Here is a 22,406-nt window from a genome sequence, read left to right on the forward strand (position 1 = left end):
TGGCTTGTTTCCCTACCTGCAAAAGTCTCAGTTCTCCTATACACATCTTAAAATTCAACAGTTGACTAGAAAGCTAGTATCTGCTCCTCGTACAAAGGGAGGATACTGAATAAATGCTACAGCCACTGGAATATTCCCTTTCTCTGCCTTTCGCTTCCATCGTCGTGACCCTTTCCCTCTTGTGTACATATTTACCTTTGAATGTTTCCTCCTTCTTTGAGGGTGTTGCACTGCGTAATGTGCTTGCTCATTCCACCCTCACCTGGCCACACTTCCCACCTTGCATTTAGGCTTTAAGACCTGCTGTGTCCTTCTGCCTCGCTATGGCAAACGTGGCGATTAAATTGGCCAGGGAGAAGGAAGCCCTGAAAGGCCTGGGCTCCAACCAGAATGCCGTGAAATACTTAAAACAGGATTTTGAAGCTCTGAAGAGGCAGTGCTTGCAGTCTGGCACTCTCTTCAAAGACGAGGAATTCCCCGCCTGCCCTTCTGTTCTTGGCTACAGGGATCTGGGGCCTTATTCACCCAAAACTCAGGGCATTATCTGGAAACGACCTCCGGTAAGATTTTTACATTGTGTTCATAATCAGTCAGGTTCAGATAACATTTCATTCATCCAAGTGTCATCTTCAGACTCACAAGGATTGTAATAGTATGCAAAAAAGCAAAGAAGAAATCCAAATTATTATATAGTCATTTTACTTTGAACCCTAGATAGAGTTTCTTTTAATGTTTCTCTAGTGGCCATCACCTTGATCTTGCAGATGTAAACAAGAATAGAAATGCTGAAGTTTCTTCTCCAATGGTTTGTCCTTTCAGGACTGATAAGGTTGTCAACCAGAGCATCTAAAATCAGGGATGCTTTTGAGGTGGCAATATCTGGATTAAGGGACATTTAACATATTGCATGGAAATATAGTGGGTGAAAATTAGAGCCATTTATTATGTTCTTGAGATTGTGGTGGTCTGGAATAAGGGACATCTGGCAACATTCAGTGTTGAGAATGCCTGGAAACATATTCTTTGGCGATTTCCTTCTGCTAATTTCTGAGGTTTTAATAAGCTTAAACTTCGCTGTGCTATTAGAGATACTGTTTCAAAGGCACATTGATGGCACATTAACTGTCAAAACGGGGAGGGAAAACCTTTCTGTGTGTGTATCATTTTTGCAGGTTTTTAGATGTAATTCCATTCTGCTCTGTTTCTACATTAGTCTTCAAATCCTCTGAAAATACTGTTTAAATATGTATTTAATGCATTTCCCTCTTGTTAAATTAGTATTTTCTCTCAAAATATTTATCCCCTTTTTCTTTCAAAGCATGTATTTAGACTGCAATCCTTTACCTATTTTATTGAGAGTAAGTTCCATTGAACTCAGTGAGGCATCTTTCTGAGTGGGCTTATCATCTTGTCCCACTGATTTCTCCCACCCCCAAGGAAAGCCATACATTAGCACTCAGAGCACATGACAATCGGGTTTTTTTGTGGATTGCCATTTGTTAAAGAGCTGGTTTTCCCCGGGAAAGGAGTGGCGCAAGGGGGCAACAGCTCAGACCCGAACTTTCTAGGCACGGGGCAAGCTTAAGTGTGGACAAGCCCTGTATCACAACTACTGAGAACTGCACCCCAACCTTGGGAGGAATGCAAAATCTGGTGGACAGCAAAGTTCTGATCCCATTAGTCCACGAGCTGCAGATCAGGCCATTTTGTTTGCGCATTTGCAAGACCGCATACTATTCCTATTTCAAAGCCAGATTGCAAAAGAAATGAAAGTAGCTTAAAAAACCAAACTCTCTTTAATAATACAGTGGTACCTTGGGTTACATACGCTTCAGGTTACATACGCTTCAGGTTACATATGCTTCAGGTTACAGACTCCGCTAACCCAGAAATAGTGCTTCAGGTTAAGAACTTTGCTTCAGGATGAGAACAGAAGTCACAGCAGCAGCAGGAGGCCCCATTAGCTAAAGTGGTGATTTGGTTAAGAACAGTTTCAGGTTAAGTATGGACCTCCGGAACGAATTAAGTACTTAACCTGAGGTACCACTGTATTTACCTTTTTTTTTTTTGCCAAGTACATTCCCCCCCCAATGTTCTTTTCAATCGCTTTCCTTTGACTTCAATTTCATTGTCTTTTCCTTCTCTTGATTCTCTCGCACAGTTTCGTAGATCACATAAACATAGGAAGCTGCCTTTTACTGAGTCAGACCATCGATCCATCTTGCTCAGTATATACTAACTGGCAGTACTACATTTCAGATGAAGGAGAGTCACTGTTCTTCCTGGACCAATGCTGAGAATTGGGCCTGGGAACTTTTGCATGCAAAGCCACTGAGCCCTTCTTCTAAGTTTCTTTATGTGTGCACGGCAATGTGAAATGTCATGAGGTCTGGCTGAAAGCCATTCCTAATCTTCTCTTTCGTTTTGGAAGCATTTTCAGATAGTGCAGAGGTCTCTTGTCAACAGCAGGGTGGATGGAATGGGGTGTGTGTGTCTTCAGTTGCCTTCATAAAGTTTACTGTTCAGTGAAATTGCATATGCAGTTTTTACTACATTTTTTAATGAAACAATCAAGGAACAAACACCTCCTTAGAAAGGCTTTTACTCTCCAGGCACTTAAGAAAGATTTGAATGCAATGTGAATGAAGAACAGAACAATAAAAAACATGCGACTGTTTCTCAGGAAAGCAGTTGCAGCTTATTTTCTGTATTGTTGTGTGCCTCCCCAATCTCTGAGCTGTATGGGGTTCCAAGCATTTATCCAGGCTTCGGAATTCCTTCTGGAAATGAGGCACAGTGGAAATGGGGGTGTCTTTGTGATACATAGGTTATTTACACATATATACAACCTGAGCCTACGATGGAGGGGGTCATGGCATGAACACCCCAAGACGGCCTTGTTTTTCTCACAGCTGCAGCCCTGCAGATGACCCTGACCACTGGGCTGTTATCAGCGTAATCAGTATTCTAATGCTGGTTCTTACTGTGTTATGTTGTATTTTAACTACAGCGGTACCTTGGGTTACATACGCTTCAGGTTACAGACGCTTCAGGTTACAGACTCTGCTAATCCAGAAATATTGCTTCAGGTTAAGAACTTTGCTTCAGGATAAGAACAGAATTTGGGCTCCAGCAGCGTGGCAGCAGCAGGAGGCCCCATTAGCTAAAGTGGTGCTTCAGGTACTCTTTCTGGTTTAGTGGAGTCTGTAACCTGAAGCGTATGCAACCCGAGGTACTACTGTAGTGGTGGTGACAGTCCTGGGAGCGAGGACCTTCAGAATTGTAGTGCAGAGAAATAGTCATTATTTTGCAACACTGCTGAGGATTCCAAATTTCAGTTTCGATATCATTTTTTAGAATAAGACAGAATGTCACATCAAAAGAAATATTTTCATGAGCCCTTTGTTTCTTAGAAAGTAAAATAATGAGAACTTACGCACCTGCCTACAATTATGTGAACCATTATGCTGAATAGACAAAGAATGCAAGCTTATGCATGTTTCCTCAAATGTAATACCCACTGTGTACAGTGGAGCTGACTCCTAGGTAAGTATGCATAGAATTGCAATTTTAAGAATGTGTGCTGATCATTATTTTTAACCTCAACAAATCAACCAGAGCTTAATTTTTCAATTATCTTGATGTTTTAAGCGGTGTCATCAATGATGCTCTGGTCTTTTTGTTAGAGTGGCTCAGCTGAATTCCTGATCTGGAACTTATGTAGAAATAATTGAGCTTTCCACCCCAATAATGAATCTGAAAGCATTACTGCAGAACAGTCTTAAAACTAGTTACAATTAAATATTACAAAGTAACAAAGTAACACATTGCACTCAAGTAGCAAGCAATCAGTTCAGTCCAAGAACTTCTGTCTTTGATACCAGATTCCATTAGGTTGGAAGCTCCTTCTCCCAACCAACATGCTATAGAAGCCAACTTCTAGGGGTTGTGGGGACTTCAGCCCCCACAATAAAATATTTGAGGGGGCCAGGCCCCCACAAAGTTGATGTGCATTGCCATTCAAATAGTGTGTGTGTCATGTGATCGCTTATGCAGAGCGGGGCTTACCTGGGCCCCCACAATATTTTATTCCAGTTGGTACCCCTGCAACATGCTGATTAGGTAGGTTCACATTTAAATGCAAAACCAGAATGGAATTTCTCTCCCAATCTTAGCAGAGGTAATTGTGATAACCATTTAGTGCATTTGAGCAGCACTGAATTTGTAGGAAGAGCTCAGTTTCAGTGGAAATCTGCAGGTGACGAAGATGCTAAAGCATCACAAGTTAGGTACAGGATTTTGAGAAATGGTGTGCATGCAAATGTAATATTTAATTCATTTTTGTTTTCAGGAGCTAGTCCCCAACCCTCAGTTCATTGTGGGAGGAGCCACTCGTACAGATATTTGTCAAGGGGAACTGGGTAAGTAACTGAATAGCACTCCCCCTTGCTGTCTTCTGTGGTGTTAGGGGAAGGAGGGAACCATCACAAACACCAAACCATACATGTTTTAATTAGATGTACAAAGGTGAGTGCAAAGCTCCAGATAAGTCGAGCAAATAAATATCAAAGAAACAATATGAATCTAGGACGTAAAACATGTCACTTGAACCCGAACTTTATTGCTTCTTTTGCACATGCCCCCCAATGACTAGTCTAGGAAGCTGAGGCAGGTTTCACCCTCATTTTCATCTTCTGTCAGGCTTTTTCTTTTTTCATTCATTCAAAATTAGACGCCCTGTCTAATTTAGAGGAATAAGAGACAGGCTGTCTCTAAGGGTTTCTTTCATTAAACTTTGTCTCTTTGTCAATAACAAAAATTAGTGGAAATATCAGCCTGGCAACTCTCAAGAGAACTTGAAAGACTCAGGATGCTTTCCATATATTGTACAAACAACCTGCTTTTTATTATTATTATTATTATAAAAAAAAACAACAGAACACACCAGCAAAAGAAAAGCTTAGCCTTAAAAGCTTTGCCTTAAATGCAGAATCACATCCATAATCTTTCAGAATAACATGGTTTAAAGTGGATCTTCAAAGGCTGTTTGCCTCTGTACACATAGGTTAATACTCCTGCTAAAGCTTTCAAATGCCAAGGGCCCTTTTAAAAAACATTATTTTACAGCGCATGCCATTTAAAATAAGTTTAAATTTCTGTATCCTTGCCACATGTACTTGTTGAATGCCTTAAAGTGTAACAAATCAGCAAGCCCATTTGAAACACAGGGCAAGTTCCTTATGGCGGTGACAGAAATGAGACGTTTCCATAATTTGACAGCAACAAAAGCATTAATAGGTTCATATGCTACAATGTCCAATTCTCCCATTGAATCTGATTCTTCCAGGAGACTGCTGGCTTTTGGCAGCTATCGCATCTCTCACATTGGATCAAGAAATTTTAAGCCGAGTTGTTCCCAAAGATCAGAGCTTCCAGAAGAACTACGCTGGGATTTTTCACTTCCAGGTATCTCTTCCATATTATTTATAGAGTAGGAGACACTTAAGCAAAAGTAGTCAACAATGTAAAACCAGAATCATGTCCTGGAAAAGGCAGAAGGACTTTGCCCATCATGTGTTTGCATACTTTTCTGTGTGTATAGTATAGGCAAGATATAAACCAAGCAGAAACTGTTTCTTCTCTCCAACCTCAGCCAGATATTCCAGCTCTCTATATGACTTCACTCAGCAAACTTAAACATTATTTGTACAAGAAAAGATAAAGCATTGTGTAAAAAGTGGTTAGCTATGCCTCATGATTTTATATGTTGAATCCAGCTTGAAGCGCCTTTGATGGCCTGATATTCAATACGTGAGCTTTCCATCTCCCCCCTTTTTTTGGTCAGTTCTGGCAGTACGGAGAGTGGGTGGACGTTGTTGTGGATGACCGGCTCCCCACCAAAAATGGGCAGCTCCTTTTCCTGCACTCTGAAGAAGGCAGTGAGTTCTGGAGTGCCCTGTTGGAGAAGGCCTATGCCAAGTAAGCAAATGATTCTTAGATTTTGCTCAATGGAGGCAGCTGTCATGAGGCCTATCAGTCACAGTCTACCTTCTGCACAGTGCCTAATGCTACCAGTGAATTTTTCACTGGGTGAAATATAGGGCTGTAGTCAACAGTGTTGCTCAGCTGATGGTAAGGTTTTCATCACTTGAATGTCAGTTTTCATTTCTTAATGCAGAAAGTATTGATTTGATGTGTAGAGGTCTTTCCTGTTCTAATTAATTCAAGAAGTTTCCAGAAGCTTCTCTGTGTGAAAGCAACTAGCAGAAAGGTTCATGATGTTTGGGTTATACCTTCAGAGAAGCTGTCTTAAACTGGTTCTGTTATCTCTTCTGTCAAGGTCATGCTGACTATAATAAGAGGCCAGAGGAGCCTGGGTTTCACTTTCACTTTCTATCTCTCTTCCTTCTGGTGTGGTGTTCTGCACATAGCATTAAGGTTTAGTCTTATTATAAGTTATTGTAAGTTTAAGTTAAGACTGCTGGAACTGGATTTCTTATGGACAGTGCCAATCATGAACGTATTGGATTTGTAACCATTATGCTCATTTGCCTTCAGTAGCTCTGGATGAAATACAACTGCCTCTGGTCTATTTTTGGGGGGTCTTGCAAAATGTTTAAGTTTTTACTCTGCTAACTATACATTGGAACCTGCTCTGGATCAATATTGAGTAGAATTCCATGACATTGTATAGGTAGGGAAGCGATTTCTATTCCCCATCCCTCTGCAATCCCTGTGTCTCCTCTAAATCTGCCCTGAGGGGTCCCTTCACCCCCTGCGGCAGATTTAGGGAATGTGGTGGGAGGCAGAGAAATTGTCTTATTTAATCTGTATGATGTGTGCATGTGTGGAGATTGCCCTCATGCTTTTTTCTGCACCGTAGGTTAGTAATTGGCAAGGCTGTTAGTTTTGGCTTGTTTTAGGTTCTCATTTTTCCAGTCCTAAATGCAGTTTGCTCCATTTCCACATACTGTACATTGCAAGTTCGTTGTTGTTGTTTTTGACCCAGTTTGCGTTAATATTTCCAAACATATTTCTCCTAATATACACAAAATTTGCCTAGGATATGGGTTTTTGCAATGAATGTTCATCTAATAGAATTCATTTTTGCGTGTTATCTCCTTTCATGTACACTTTTTTTTTGCACATTTCCCCCCACTAATGTGCACATTCTTGTACACATATTTTGATTGGAGAGCCGCATTTCAAAATTTAGAGAAGTGCAAAGTTTCAAAAACAGAGAAGTGTGGATAGACAAATTTCTTCACCATCCATACTGCAGGCTGAATGGCTCATATGAGGCTCTCGCTGGAGGATCTACTGTAGAAGGTTTTGAAGATTTCACTGGTGGCATCTCTGAATCATATGATCTGAGAAAAGCTCCATCCGACCTATATCAAATCATCCAGAAGGCCCTGCAAGCCGGTTCGCTGCTGGGTTGCTCCATTGATGTGAGTTACTGGCATCATCATCATCGTTTTTCTGTGTTCCAACCTATGTTGTGGTGAAGTGACAGAACGCTAGCAGCAGATATTTGTGTTAGGAACTTGGAACAGCAATTGTCCCACTTTAGGGAAGCAGCATCGAGTCCCACAGCTAGAAAAATGCACTTGGTGTTTTGAGAAAAGTTGCATCCACAGTTGGTCTTTAGTCAAGGGTTTGGAAAACAAGTCCCATGAGGAGAGAATGTTTAGCATGGAGATGACTGATGGGCTTACATAGAAGAGGACAAAGACTTGTTCTCTCTGTTCCTGGGTTGGTGAGGGGGCAGCAGTCAGGACTAGAGCTAAAGAGTTTAAGTTATAGGATGGTAGAGCCTGGCTGAATATGAGAAGAAATCTATCGATGGAAATAGAAGTTTGATAATGGAGCCAATTATCTAAAGGGGCAGTGGGTTTTCCCTCGTTGGAGGCATTCAAGCAAAGGCCAGACAGACATCTGTTGTAGATGTTCCAGCATGTACATTTGATTTCCTGCACTGAGCAGGAAGTGGGACTAGATACAACTATATGATTCAGAAGGAGCTCACCAGGTGGAGTCAGTGTGCTAGCTTCCTGGCTGGTGGGCTGGTGTTGCTTACTGGGAAAGGCAAATGCACTAGTGGGGCAGGTGTGTTTGCACTGTGCAAACCTCCACAGCTCCTGACCCCTCCTGGTAAGCAGCAGAGACCCACCTCCTGGTAAGTTAGCAAAGTAGCTCTGCCCCACCCCAGCGAATCACTTCTAGGATTTTAAAGCACTGTGTTGTGTTTTTACAATAATTTTATACACCCTAGATAACCAGTGCAGCTGAAACAGAAGCAATCACAAGTCTGAAGCTGGTCAAAGGTCATGCTTACTCTCTTACTGGAGCGGAAGAGGTAAAAATATAGTGTGTGTGTGTGTGTGTGTGTGTCTGGCTCTGTGTGTGAGCTTTAACAAACTGAACTGTCATGAAATTAATTCTGTTGCACAGCACCCCAAGTGTCTGAGCAGTGCAAGGTTCCAGGGTATTTGTTTTCTTTTGGAAAATGAGGCACAGTGGAGACTGAGGCATCTTTATGATATATGGTTTATTTACCTTTACCTTTACAACCTGAGTCTATGATGGAGGAGTTCACTCCAAGAGGTCTTGCTCCTTCCATAGATCCAAACAGACACCAGCTATGGCTCTCTGCCTGCCTGCAGCTTTTCTCCAGCTTCTGGCTCATATAACTCCTCACTCTAACCTATCTAAGCTCTGGGCTTATCTTCTAACTAACTCTGAGCGGAGTCTTAATTGCTCATCCCCCAGGCTATAACCTCATGAGGAATTTAGCTTTGCTTAATTAGCTTTCAACACTTGTTGATTCCAGGGGATTAGAATTGTCTAGCACACAGTTGAAGCCACACACAGATTGGGCTTAATCTGGCACCCAAATCTTAACATGCCAATAACTGATTAATTCTAACCTTTGGTTGATCTGGAGGTTATAGTGGTCTGGCACTCACAAACTCCTAACAATACTAAATGGCAGAAGTAGTTTGTGAAAGTGCACTCCTTTTAACCCCCCCTCTAAAAAACTTACAGCACACTTTAAGACTGAAGGTTGCAAAGCGGTTTCAAAAACAGAACATAACAATAAAACCCATAACTTATCAGTAGAAATGCAATGAAGGAGGAAAACCAGCATTTTAGGGCAGATCTTTTGGACAAAAGTTCCATCTACCCAATGGATGAGCTGGCTACATTTAAAAAGAGCTGGTTAATGGAACAGGTTTCTGGGGACTGTGTGGAAGTCCCTGGAGGTTTTTCAGAAAATTTGTGTCCGGGGAAAACTTGCTGTTTCAGGGATTGTATAGCGTGTCCCATAAAATCCAATTCATGAGTTCTTGAGTTTTGTGGTAGCATTAAGAAACTTGCCATAGGCCGCGGCTTTTGCACCTATTGCATTGCTTTTGTTCTTAATGAAATTATTTGTTTATTTATTATATTTATATACCACCTTTTCCTCCAAGTCACTTAAGCTGGGGCACACATGGATCTCCTCCCTCTCTCGATTTTATCCTCACAACAACCCTGTGAGGTAGGTGGGGCTGAGAGGTGATGACTGTGAGCTTCAGGGCCTGAGGGGGGATTTTAACCTCTGTCTCTAAGGTTCCACACTCTAACCATTACACCACACTGGCTCTCACAGGATGTTTTCTAAACAGGACTGTCATCTAACAGGATGGCAACACTGAGGGGGATTATAAAGTCCTGATGTTCTGTTTGTGGTGCTTCCCACAGGTTAACTACCGCGGCCGTCCAGAGAAATTAGTCAGGTTGAGAAATCCATGGGGCGAAGTGGAATGGACTGGGGCCTGGAGTGATAAGTACGGTATATTATTATCAGTATATATCAGTATTCACTGTTGCTATCAGTATGATATGCAGTTTGATTCTGTTTCCCCCATTTCCATTATGCATCCTTTGCACTGAATGGGGTAGAATAATGTAAATGCAATGTTACTTGTCTGGTTTTGCCACAGCAGACAGTGAGATGAATAATGTATTTTGGGGCAGAAGATGAACTGCAGCAGAATGGAAACAGCGCTGGTTGAGACAAACACAGGATGGGATGGAAAGCAATGCTTTCTTACATCCTTAGTTCCGGGTCATCTTCAGATTGTCACACCCCCACCCCACCCCCAATGCTTGTATAGTAACTCCTGAAATGCCATTTATTCATCTACATCAGTTATGGGGAATCTGTGGTTGTCCAGATCTTGCTGGATTCAAACCCCCATCAGTCCCAGACATCATGGCTAGTTCTGCTGGATGATAGGAGTTTTGGTCTGGAGGGCCACACGTTCCCTGTCCTTGATTTATTTATTTTTTTTGAATATGTAGCCCACCCTTCTCCAAGGAGTTCAGGAGATAATCCCATGTTAGTTCCATAGCAGCTCCATGAGGTAAATTAGAATGAGATATGGTGGTTGATCCAAAGTCACTCAGAGGGCTTCAAGGCAGGGAATTAAAACCCAAGTCTCCTTAGCACAATCACCACACACTAGCTGAATTCTGTCCTCCACCTGTAAGATTCACACATTCTATAAGCATTTGTAGTGTGGGCATCTGACTGGGAAGATGTTCGTGCTGATTCTTTGAACGTTGCCCTGGAAATGAGTTGAAAAAAAAGGAGCCATCAATCTCTTTTACATTGTCACTGGCTCTGCTGTATAACATATGAAGTTCCTCTAAAATTACATCTGGCAAAGTTAATATATCAAATGACAGCCGAAAGGAAGAAAGTAATATTAATAAGTTAGGAGGGCTATCTATTAACTCACACCCATGGCTTTTCATGCCTGGATAGTAGAGCAGAAACATATAGGAAAAAGAGTACTTCTAAGAGGATTCTTGAGTTCGGCTGAACATGGGGCCGAGCTAGACACAACGGCTAGCTGCACCTTTGCATTTTACGCGCATACTGAAATAATGGCTGTCAACTTTTACCTTTTCTTGTGAGGAATCCTATTCGGAATAAGGGCATTTCCCTTAAAAAAAGGGAAAAGTTGACAGCTATGACTGAAATAAATGTAAGCACCAGGTAAATGGTGGGGGGTGGGGGCTGATAATTATCAGGATTATTGGAAGAGTTTAACCCTTGCAGTGATCCCAATGAAAATTGTTCCCCTGGAGCCACTTATGTTGAGATGTCCCCCTATTTTGTATTCTAAAAAAAATCTGCACATTAAATGCAGTTCTATACATGTGCAATTCTATATATGTATATTCAGAAGTTCAATAGGGCTTTCTTCCTGGTAGGCATGTACAGTATAGGATTGCACTCTTAACACCATATGCTTATTTATTTGAATGACTGATTGATTGATTTGTATACTGCTCTTGCTCCCATCATTCATCGTTACAAAATATTTCATACCACCATTAAAAATCTAAACACAAACTTCCAGAGCTGCAGTCTTCGCATTTCCATCTGTTGGGTCCCTGGGGACTAAACTCCCAAAGGCCTGGGCAGATCAATAGGTCTTTAACTGGCATCTAAAGGCCAGCAGTGAGCAGGAGGAGACTTATTTCCCCAGGGAGAGACTTCTAGAGGTCAGCTCACCTGGCAAAGAAACAGTTCCTACTCTGAAACAGAATTAACTGTACGTTAAACCATCTCTGGAAGTTTATTTTCATTATTTACAGAAATGTAAAATGTTTTCCTTTGAGAGGCATGTGATCAGGATCTCCCTGGAGCAGTGGAGATTCCAAGAATATTTCTTTTCTTTTCAGCAGAGCGTTCCTTCTATCCCCAGAGTAAATAAGGAATTGTTTCTGCTTTATCCCCAACTCCAGATTTAATTTACTACTGTATCTCATGAATAATGCCATATCAGTAGATAAATAATCGTATAAAAAACAGCCAAACAGCAGGCACATAAACAAGGATTAGATTTCAGGTATTAAACTCACATCAAAAAAGGCTCGGTTTTAAAAATAAATCGTACAATAAAAATGATTTGAGTCAGAAATTATAAAACGTTTAACACTTCTTTTCTATCACTTTATGTGACTTTTAATCCAGCAGCGTGGAACCTGTGGTTCCCTAGATGTTGTGAGATTCTAACTCCCATCAGCTCCAGCCAGCATGGTCGATGGCGAGGACCGATGGGAGTTGTAGCCAGTGCTTTTTTCCTGTTAGGTGATCACTCGTAGCCGAGTAAGATTGTCTTCCATGAACATGGTCTTAATACTGTAGTGAGTCCATAAGAGACTGTGGAGGCCATTTCTGGGCACGTCCTTCCACAATGGGGACACAGGTTTCTGGGTGGGAGCTGTTGATGGTGAGGGTTTGCCAAACGTGCCTTCCTCTTAGCAGGTTTCTCCCTTTCGCCCTGAGTTTGAGTGTCTTCAAAGCCCATGACACCTTTGGTAAAAGCTGTTCTCTAGTTGGAGCGCTCTCAGGCCAGTGTTTCCCAGTTGTCAGTATTTATACTACAATTTATTTAGATTTGCCTTGAGAGAGTCTTTAAACCTCTTTTGTTGACCACCAGCATTACGCTTTCCATTTTCCATTTTCTGGCAGTACTCACTGGTATGCAGTACTGGCATCCCCCCCTCCCACGGCTAAATCGGGCCCTGTCTGGCCTTCTCACAGCCGTGGCAGCCCTCCCAGCCTCCTCTGGTTGCGTGACGTCATGCATTCGCACCCCCACCTCTGAGTTGGGCAGAACCCAGCACCTGTAGTGGTAGCACCCTTGAGGTCCCTCAGGGCTCAGAGATAGGACTGCGTTCGTACACATATGCAACTATTTCATGCTTAATTTGTAGTGGCAAAATGTTTGGTTTGTAATGCTCTCCTATCCCTGCAGTGCTCCACAGTGGAATTATATTGACCCCAAGCAGAAAGCAGCTCTGGATAAGCAGGCAGATGATGGTGAATTTTGGTAAGAACCTTTGAATCAATAGCAGAATGTAGATAAACATGCTGCAGTGCATGGGTGACGCTAGATGTGGTGTTAAATGCATCACTTGTGCTGTGTCATTTGCCTTCTAAATGCTAACAGCGGATGAAGGAAGGCCAGATTTTTGTCAGGACTTTGGCACATAAGGAGAGAGGTTTTCATGTTTTCCCTCCTTGCATAGTCCTGATGAAAATCTCCCCCTTGCAATAATAATTTATAATAATAATAATTTATTATTTATCCCCTGCCCATCTGGCTGGGCTTCCCCAGCCACTCTGGGCGGCTTCCAACAAAATATGTAAATACCGTAATGCATCAATGATGCCTTGCGGCTACAATTGGCTAATAGCAGTTGTGGTGGTGAAGATTTTTGTTGGACTTGCATCGGGGGGAGAAAGGGATGAACACCCACAACACACTCCTGGCAAAAAACCTCATAGGAGCATAAGAAGCTGAGTCAGACAACTGCAGCTTAGCGGTAAAATAAAAACACTCTGCATGTGTTCAGAGACTGCTATGCAGCATCTTCCTTCACTGGCAGCAGAAATATATGTGTGGAGTAGACCAGGCTATTAGGCTGCTGTTCTTTACAGTCATTTGGCAGTGCAGTTGGCTCTTCTCTGTCATGACAACTGTTGGTAAGAGAGGGACTTTTATCATTTATTGCCCTGGGATCCCCAGCAACTTGGACCTGCCCCTTGAAATGTAATATGGGAATGGCAAGTCCTAGACTCTAATTTGGTATGAGCTAAGGATAGCATGGCTGACTGGACTCAAGAAGACTAATCACTGAGAATTTGTAGGCCTTCCATTATTGATGGGGATTCCTAGAAGTTTCAGAGCTTTGTAACGCCAAATAATTCCCTCGTGCTATTGCTGCCTGCTGTCTCGGTAGAAGATAAATCAATGGCAAGTGGATAATGGCTTTCTTCCAGACTCACTAAGCACTCTCGTCTGCTCTGCTCCTATGGCAGGATGTCCTTCTCAGATTTTCAAAGGAACTTCACAAGGCTTGAGATCTGCAACTTGACTCCTGACACCCTGACAAGCAACCATTTCCACAAATGGGGTATGACTTTGTTCAACGGAAACTGGAGACGGGGCTCCACAGCCGGTGGGTGCCAAAATTACCCAGGTAATGTCACCGTGGAGAAACCAATCACTAGCCATAGCTATTGTTGATAGGGGAAGTTTTTGTACTGTAGGACTGCCTGCAGATTATTTCAGTGGTCTCACTATTTGAGCCAATGGGGGCAATTGTAGATCAGGCTCTTTCCCAAGTGCCTGTTGGAAGTGCAACAGCAGGGATCGTTCAGTTTGCAACTTAAGAGTTATTTCTGTTGTTGGTGAGTCAGCTAACCGAGGTGGTGGTGGTGGAGGAGGTGTCGCGTAGCAACCAGGCAGATTGGCATGATCTCTAGTGAGGTAGCACCTGCTGTGTAGTTCTGAGGGAGTTTTCCTCTGTATGTTTAGTTGTATGTCTCCCTGCTATGTACAAGGCCTGATGGGAGAAAGACAAAAGCTCTCTGATCTTGTCATCTCAAATTATACACTGTTTTCGTTCAGTTTCCCTCAGCAAAATGCTGTCAGGGTTTCTTGCATTGTGGTGGATATAGGTTAGATTCAAACCGAGCTGTGATGCATGATGCGCACATTTCCATCTGGTCAAAGTACAAGAGGTGGGACATTGCTGCTGTGCCGTCCTACATTCTGTGGCAGTGCGGCTGTTTGCGAAGATTGGGATGGAGCATGGCAGAGCATCTGCAAGGGTGGGGGTTGCACCCAGGTGGCGGCAGGCACACCTCTACCTGCCACTGCTGACTTCCTGCTCCCCACTGCTCACTGCCGCTCTGCTCCACTCCATCCTACTCCTGCTGAGATCCAATATTGCTGCTGCTGGGAAAACAGCATGGCAGGCACATCAAAATTCAAGTGTTAAACTCTGCTTTGCAGTGTTCATGTTATTATTTTCATTGCTTTTCATTTTTGTTTTCATACATTACTGTTGTGTGTGTGTGTGTGTTTTAAGTTCTAGTTATACATCTCATTCATTTTTCAGTATGGCACTGAAACTGTGATAAAAAGGACCAAACTGCAATATTTACCATAAAATTGCATATATTAATAGTCTAGAAATAACTGTTTTGTTTTTATGTGTCGAATGCTAAATTAATTCCTAAACCCATTGCTGTTTGGGGCTCCAGCCTGAATATGTAATTAAAACGAATAGCAGTATGGCGTGCGTTAATTAAGCATTTAAAAAAATGTCTTCAAGTGGGAAAACATTTTTCTGCAGAATTAAAAAAACATGTGATTTTACTTGTAAGAGCCATTCCTTGGTAGGTTCAGTGCTGTAATCTGGGTATAATAATGAAAGCATTCAAACTCAAACATTACAGATCACGAACAGTTGTTTGAATAGAAGCGATGCCACATTTCACTGTGGGCTGGTGTCAGTGGAATGCCGCTTTGAAATGGTTTGGGAAAGAGCTGAAGAGAAGAGAAAAATATCAGCATGTTATAAAATCTCTCTTAACTGGGAAATTAATGGCTTCAGACATACTCAGACACCAACCATAACACAAACATGCCATAGTGGGCCTTAGGATCACCACTCCCCCACTTCACATTATTTTGAAGCTGCTTTTTCTCCTTTCATTTTTGGAAACAAAACATCTTTTTCTGTTTTGTCTAAATGCAGGAAATGATTTGTGCAGACCATAGTTAAGAAACTGGGATACCCTGGTTTGATACCCTGTTTCGTTACCTAACAATGGTTTGCACAAACCACAATCTTCTCCATGTGGACAAGACAGGAAACAGGTTTGTTTTAAACTGTGAGTGAAGGTTTCACCTTTCTTCCCCTCATATGTGAAGAAGGGAAGGCTGCACAATCCCAAGTCCCACCACGGTGTGTTTTCTTATCACAACAAGGTTGTGGTTTGCTGTTATGTCTGAATGCAGTCTGTTCTCATTATATCACAGGGTATGTGTCATTCCGAGTTTTTGGGTCACCAATCAAACCCAGTCATTTCTCAGTCTCAGTTATTTCTAGAGACGCTGAGGTTTTAGAGAAGAAAGTGAGAAAGAAAGGTGGCCACCTTAAAAAGTGGGAGTGAAAGAGACCCAGGATGCAATTTTGGGATAATTTTATTGATAGGATACATCTTCCTTAACATTTTGGTCTAAGATACGGGGAAGGGCCATAACTCATTAGAATTAAGCTTAGTACCTTTTAAATCATTGTGTACTTAAAAGTAGTATGGGAACATGCAGAAGCATCAATGTAATGGCCTGAATATACTTGCAACTGAATAACTCATACCTGTTTTTTTTAATTTTAAAATATTCATTTTCAAGCCAAACCTGAGAGTTGTATCTTATATCAAATGGCCCAGTAACAGTCTCCTGAGGATAAATAATGGGTTTGTGTTAATGACTGCAGTCTCTTTGAGCTGGTCACCGCTCCCCCGAGGGAATGTCTCTTAGTAGCTTGATTCATTATAACTGCAATAAATATATAGCATACTTGGGCAGGGGTGGCGAAGGAAGCATAGAATATATAAACATAATGGGAAAGCCAGGCTGGAAGCCAAAGTACAGTTCATTCTTAAGGACAATTCCCTGCAGCTCAACTTGGTTGCATTAGCAGCAAAGAAACCCCTCTCTCGTTTCTCTGGTGATTCTTACATATATTTCTACCTTTGCCTTTACAGCAACATACTGGACCAACCCCCAGTTTAAAATTAGGCTGGATGAGCCAGATGACGACCACACAGGAAGTGGGAGTGAACCATGTTGCAGCATCCTGGTGGGCTTGATGCAGAAGAACCGTAGGAGGCAGAAGAGGATGGGGGAAGGGCTGCTCAGTATTGGCTACTCCCTTTATCAGGTATATTACTCATTGCTCCTTGATACTTTCTGCCCTGCTCCACTTTCCATCAACCTCAGACAGCATGGCCTGTGACTAGGTGAATGGGAGATGGAGTCCATCAACAGCTGGTGTTCCATCAGTTCTCCACACCTGCCTGAGTGCCGATCAATAACAGCATTGCTTCTCTCTGTGCATTTATTCTGTGGCGCCACAAAATAGCGGTGGAACACATGCTGTGCTCAAACAAGGTTCCAGATTCAACCCATAGTAGCTGGTTGGAAATACTGCTCCTGGTCTGAATAAATAGCATTCAGCTACCTGGATAGATGCCTTGCCATAAAGCAGCTTTCTGCATTCAGCAAGATTCTTCAGAGTTCCGTCCTGAAAGCTCAGCTGTGAAATACCTTGAAAAGGCTCAAATCTTGTGAATGCAAAGCCAAAGCAGGCTGATGTACATGAATCCATCCCTGGTGGGGGAGACTAGTGCAGTGCACAACCAGATTGTATAACAAAAAATCTCTTAAGATGCTCTGAAATTGGCATTGGCCTCAGATTACCAAACCAGGCAAAAATGACGGAATGTTTAAGTTGGAGCAGAGATATTGCTGAGAAAGGTTCATCTTTGGCTGAGTGTGCAGGAAAGAGTGGTCACCAGGCATAACAGACCAGCTGTTGGTTGACTTTTCATCCAGCTGCTTGTGAAAAATATAGAGCCACCATCTTTCACCAGGCCTTTATGTCTCTTCCCCTTTATATGTCTCTTGCAGGTGCCAAAAGAGGTACATAAACTGTTCTGGAAATATGCATCCTCCAAAATAAAAAGATCATCTACTGCTTCTTGAAGGCTGATGTGCCCCAAACTGACAATTGCCCTGCTGACATATGAGGGACATTTGGTTTCTAAGGGTGTATGCTGACTATTTTTGGAAGGAAGGAAAGAAAACTTTTAACTTAAGGGCTTATTTGCGGGGAAAGTGGTCCTAAGATGGCAGTTCAGAGGTGTTTAATGTGCTTTTCATCTCCCATTACATTGCTTCTTTGAAAGGAGGCTTTTCTGAATGTCAGATTTGTTGGTTCAGCACACCACACCTCAAGCATATGTGGACTGACCACGGGGGAGGGTTATATGTAACCCAAACAATTGCTCATAAAGGATTTATTTATTTAAGTTTGCTGGGTGTGGGGCAGGGGGAGAAAAGAACACTAAAGTTTAAAAACAAATAAATCGTGTGATACAGAAATAGGGATTGGGAGAGAATTTCCACATTTTATCAGAATATTAGAAGTCAAGGTCACCCAATTAAATTGGCTTGTCCTAGATCCAGGATGGATAAAAGAAGTACTTCCCACAACACACTTATGATGCTTAACTGCTGCAAGTGATGGCTATGAGTTTAGACCAGCCATAGGCAAACTTGACCCTCTGGATGTTTTTGGACTACAGATCCCATCATTTCTGACCACTGGTCCTGTTAGCTAGGGATGATGGGAGTTGTAGTCCCAAAACATCTGGAGGGCTGAGTTTGCCTATGCCTGGTTTAGACAAAGAAAATAAAAATGGAGAAGGCCTATCAGTGGCTATTAGCCATGGTGGTTGAATAGAACCTCCCCCCGCCATTTTCCCTAAGCCAGTATACCTCCAGATACTAACCCCCCCCCCCCCCCGCAGAGGGCTATTGCTTTTATTTTCTGTGCTTGTGGGCTTCTTGAAGGCACCTGGTTGGCCATTGTCAGAAACAGGATGGTAGGCTAGGTAGACATTTGGTCTGGTCCAGCAAGGAACTTCTTTCGGAGTGGTGGTTGTATAAAACCATGCATGCCACGCTGCTGCTGCTGCTGCTGCTGCTACTGCTACTACTGCTACTGCTACTACTGTGTGTGTGTGTGTGTGTGTGTGTTTAGAAGTAGTAGTGCTTCGCCACACTTCCAGTTTGCTACTGTATTGCACAAACCACATCGCAGGAAGAGAAGCTTAGAGCTAAGTGAGCAAGTTAAGGGAAAGGTGACAGCCTCCTGTTGGAACCCAGATGCTCTAAACAAATTAAGCTGTTGCTTTCCACAACAATGCCTAAGAATGCATATGCATATTGTAAAGATATTCTAGGCTATAATTCTGCATCAGACCAGCATGGGAAGTTGCACCTGATTCCAGTTGCTAATGTATGTTTGCTGTTTGACATTTCTAGTTAAGAGATATATGCTATCAGTAGACAATGGAGTACACCCTGTTTCAAACAAACTCCACCTTGCCTTAATGAGTCACATTTTGAAATGCAAGCTCACGCTGCAAAGGCACTGTTTAAACATTTATTGTTTTGCTTTTGTGCTTTTGTTCAATTTAAGGCACCCAATTTCCTCTTATAACTCATGCAGAGCTTTGGAACAGATTTGTATTATCAGTTATAATATAAAGATGCTTGTGTGTTGCAAGCTCGGATAGTAGATTAGCATTTGGTGGAAGGTGCAGAAGAAAATGAGCTGTGGAAAAGCTGCTTTCTTGAGATTTATACAGGCTGAAGGTACGTCTACACTCTGTGGAAAGCACCTCATGTTTTTGATAAACTTAATATGCCAACTCATCAGTTTGTAGGGAAAACGTTGTAGGAAGAAGATTATGGAGATGGCAGGGGGATGGCAAGAGACTGGTGAAGCAAAGATTAAATCTCATTTAGAGAGCAAATGTGTGCCACATGCTAGTTATGGCTGTCTCAAAACAGCAGACCCAGTTATTTGAAACACTTAACTTAGGCTGTGTGCACACCATAAATGAAAAGTGTATTTAAAGCACATAGCTTCCTTCAAAGAATCCTGGGTGTAGTTTAACCCTCATAGAGCTACAGTTTCCAGCACCCTCAACAAAAAACAGTTCCCAGGATTATTTGGGGGAAGCCACATGCTGTAAAGGGACGCAGGTGGCGCTGTGGGTTAAACCACAGAGCCTAGGACTTGCCAATTGGAAGGTCGGCGGTTCGAATCCCCACAAAGGGGTGAGCTCCTGTTGCTCGGTCCCAGCTCCTGCCAACCTAGCAGTTTGAAAGCACGTCAAAGTGCAAGTAGATAAATAGGTACCGCTCCAGCTGGAAGGTAAACGGCATTTCCGTGTGCTGCTCTGGTTCACCAGAAGCGGCTTAGTCACATGACCCGGAAGCTGTATGCTGGCTCCCTCGGCAATAAAGTGAGATAAGCGCGCAACCCCAGAGTCGATCACGGCGGGACCTAATGGTCAGGGGTCCCTTTACCTTTGCCTTTACATGCTGTAAATGCTCTGCTGGATCACATCAGAGACTTATCTAGTTCAGTATCCTGTTCTCACAATGGCCATCCAGATGCCCATGGAAAGCCCATAAGCAGGACATGAACACAGCAGCAGCATCTTCCTTGTGTTCCCTGGTAACTGACATTCTGAGCTCTAAATGCCTCTAGAACTGGAGGCAATATATAGTCATCCTAGTTAGTGGCCATTGATATACTTCTCCACTAATTTGTCTAATTTATTGGTTTGTTTTAGTGTTTGTTTTATGCGTTTTGTGTTCTCATTTAGTATTTTTATGTTGTAAACCACCCTGTGATTTTCAGATGAAGGGCGGTTGTCAGGGGTTCAGGAGCAGAGGCACAGGGAAGAGAGGAGATGGAGAGCGAGGGGGAGGAATCCGAGGGGAGCGTAGGAGATGACAGTGGTCCGAGGGATTCCATGAGCCTCTCCAGCGAATCGGAAGATTCACAGAAGGGGGCGCCAGTGGCCAAGGGTAGGGGGTTCCCAAGGGGAACGCCCCAGGAGCAAGGGGGCAGCAGGGACTCCCAGAGCAGTAGTTGGAAATCAGGACCAGCTTCCCCACCAGAGCGGAGTGGGGGGGAAGAGTCCCAAGCATCGGGGCCAGTGCATTCCCCACCAGGGAGAGAAGACGAGACAGGGCTGACCACGCCTCCATCGGAGAGTCTGACAACGGGGGGGAGGTCAGATCCGGCCAGTGTCCCGGAAGGGGGAAGCAGTGACACAAGTAGTGTGATGGTTAGGAGAAAGGTCACTGGGTTGGCGCGAGAGGCAAGTTCAAATGTACAGGAGCGCGGGACAGCAGAGAATGAGGATTGGGAACCGGGTCCTAAGGCCCGCCGGAGGCAGGGGGAGTTGCTAAGCGACTCAGCGTTGGAAGAGTCCAGAAAGGGCAATGCCCCAGCGGGCAGGAGGACCCAGAGGAGGAGAGAGCAGCGCAAGAGGTGGAGCAGGGCTAGGATCTTAAACTGGTGTCAGAGGGGAGGAGACTCAGACGGGACTTCGCCGATCTAGAGTTCAAGACGTAGTGCTGCACGCTGTGGCTTTGAAATGGAAATTGGACTTTAATAAAGACTTTTGTACATTACCACAGCCTAGCGTTGGTCCTCTGTGAGCTGGGACCTAGCGGCAGCTCTGACAGCGGTATATAAAATTTAATGATAACATAAACAAATAACAAATGAATAATCCTGTTTTGCTGTTGGCGGCCATCACAACATCCTAGCAGGTGAACCTTGGTGTCCAGCAAGGAATATGTGCAGGACAAAGGTTGAGAGGAGACCCAGTATGTTGACTGGGGAAAGGTTACCTGGTTTATGCTCCCACTTGGATGGGAATTGTTTCTTGTATCCTATGTCTTGCAAGCTGTTTTATCCTGATTTTTCATTCTCACTGTTCTCACTAGCTGGGAAATCAAACTGATGTTCATCTAAGCAGAGATTTCTTCTTGACGAACCGACCTGTTGCTCGCACCGACACATACGTCAACCTGCGTGAAGTCTCAAACCGCTTCCACCTAGCTCAGGGAGAATACCTCATTGTACCTTCTACATTTGAGCCTTTCAAAGATGGAGACTTCTGCCTTAGAGTCTTCACAGAGAAACAGGCTAAAGCTCAGTATGTATCTTGTACCCCAATGTGCCAAAAGGCATTGTCCCTTTGCACTCAGTGCATCAAAGCTGTGGCTTGATCAGGTGTCTAATCAGGCTTATAGCTCATGACCCCCCCTTTTTTTTGCTCTCTAAGTTCTCATTAGGGAGTAATGACTATTCAACCATGTTCCATTATACCTCTGCTAGCATAGTGACTGAAGTGATATAATAAAAGACGAATGAAAAGATAGTTGGGATGGATCTTGGAGTTTGGTGAAGAAAACTTTCAACTTATATGCATAGACATTTTGTTTGTTTGTTTGTTTGCTACCCTTGATCATAAAGTCCAGGGTGGATTACAGCATTAAACACCACATTAAAAACAGTTTAAAACAACTTGCAATCATAGCAACAAACAGGTTACAAGAAAAGTGGTGTTGGTGAGAACACCTCCACTCACCGATTTCCCCATTCCTTTTCAAATCCCCTTTCCTTCACCAGAACCTATTTAGCATGTTTTTCTTTGGACGACAATCAAATCTTCAATTAGTTTGAAAATATTCCTTTTATGGACCAGGGTAGAAGTTAAGTCCATGTCAGATGAAAACAGCAAAAGCAAGTGTACACAATTTGGTTCTGGAGTATTAAGGTGAATGAACCATTTTGTCCCTAGTAGATAAAGGATCTTGCATGGTTACCTTAAGGCTGAGATAGCCAATGCTGTCCCCTTCAGATATTACTAGAATTCCATGAGT

At 42.9% G+C, this 22,406-nt stretch overlaps 1 protein-coding gene across 1 annotated transcript in view; it reads left to right on the top strand.

Moving 5' to 3' along the window:
• The first annotated feature begins 239 nt into the window (after positions 1-239).
• The window catches only part of LOC310841821 (calpain-8-like), a 40,896-nt gene continuing 18,729 nt past the window's right edge, over positions 240-22,406 (top strand). Inside the window, exons 1-11 of the mRNA XM_083733336.1 lie at positions 240-560; positions 4,352-4,421; positions 5,348-5,466; positions 5,846-5,979; positions 7,283-7,451; positions 8,276-8,359; positions 9,748-9,833; positions 12,822-12,896; positions 13,889-14,049; positions 16,631-16,806; positions 21,465-21,676. Of these exons, the coding sequence (XP_083589462.1) occupies positions 324-560; positions 4,352-4,421; positions 5,348-5,466; positions 5,846-5,979; positions 7,283-7,451; positions 8,276-8,359; positions 9,748-9,833; positions 12,822-12,896; positions 13,889-14,049; positions 16,631-16,806; positions 21,465-21,676 (1,523 nt within the window). The 5' untranslated portion in view covers positions 240-323. The remainder of the gene's footprint in view (positions 561-4,351; positions 4,422-5,347; positions 5,467-5,845; positions 5,980-7,282; positions 7,452-8,275; positions 8,360-9,747; positions 9,834-12,821; positions 12,897-13,888; positions 14,050-16,630; positions 16,807-21,464; positions 21,677-22,406) is intronic.

Source organism: Podarcis gaigeae, assembly GCF_964106915.1.
Source record: "Podarcis gaigeae genome assembly, chromosome: 3".
In the NCBI taxonomy this organism is placed as follows: Eukaryota; Metazoa; Chordata; class Lepidosauria; order Squamata; family Lacertidae; genus Podarcis; species Podarcis gaigeae.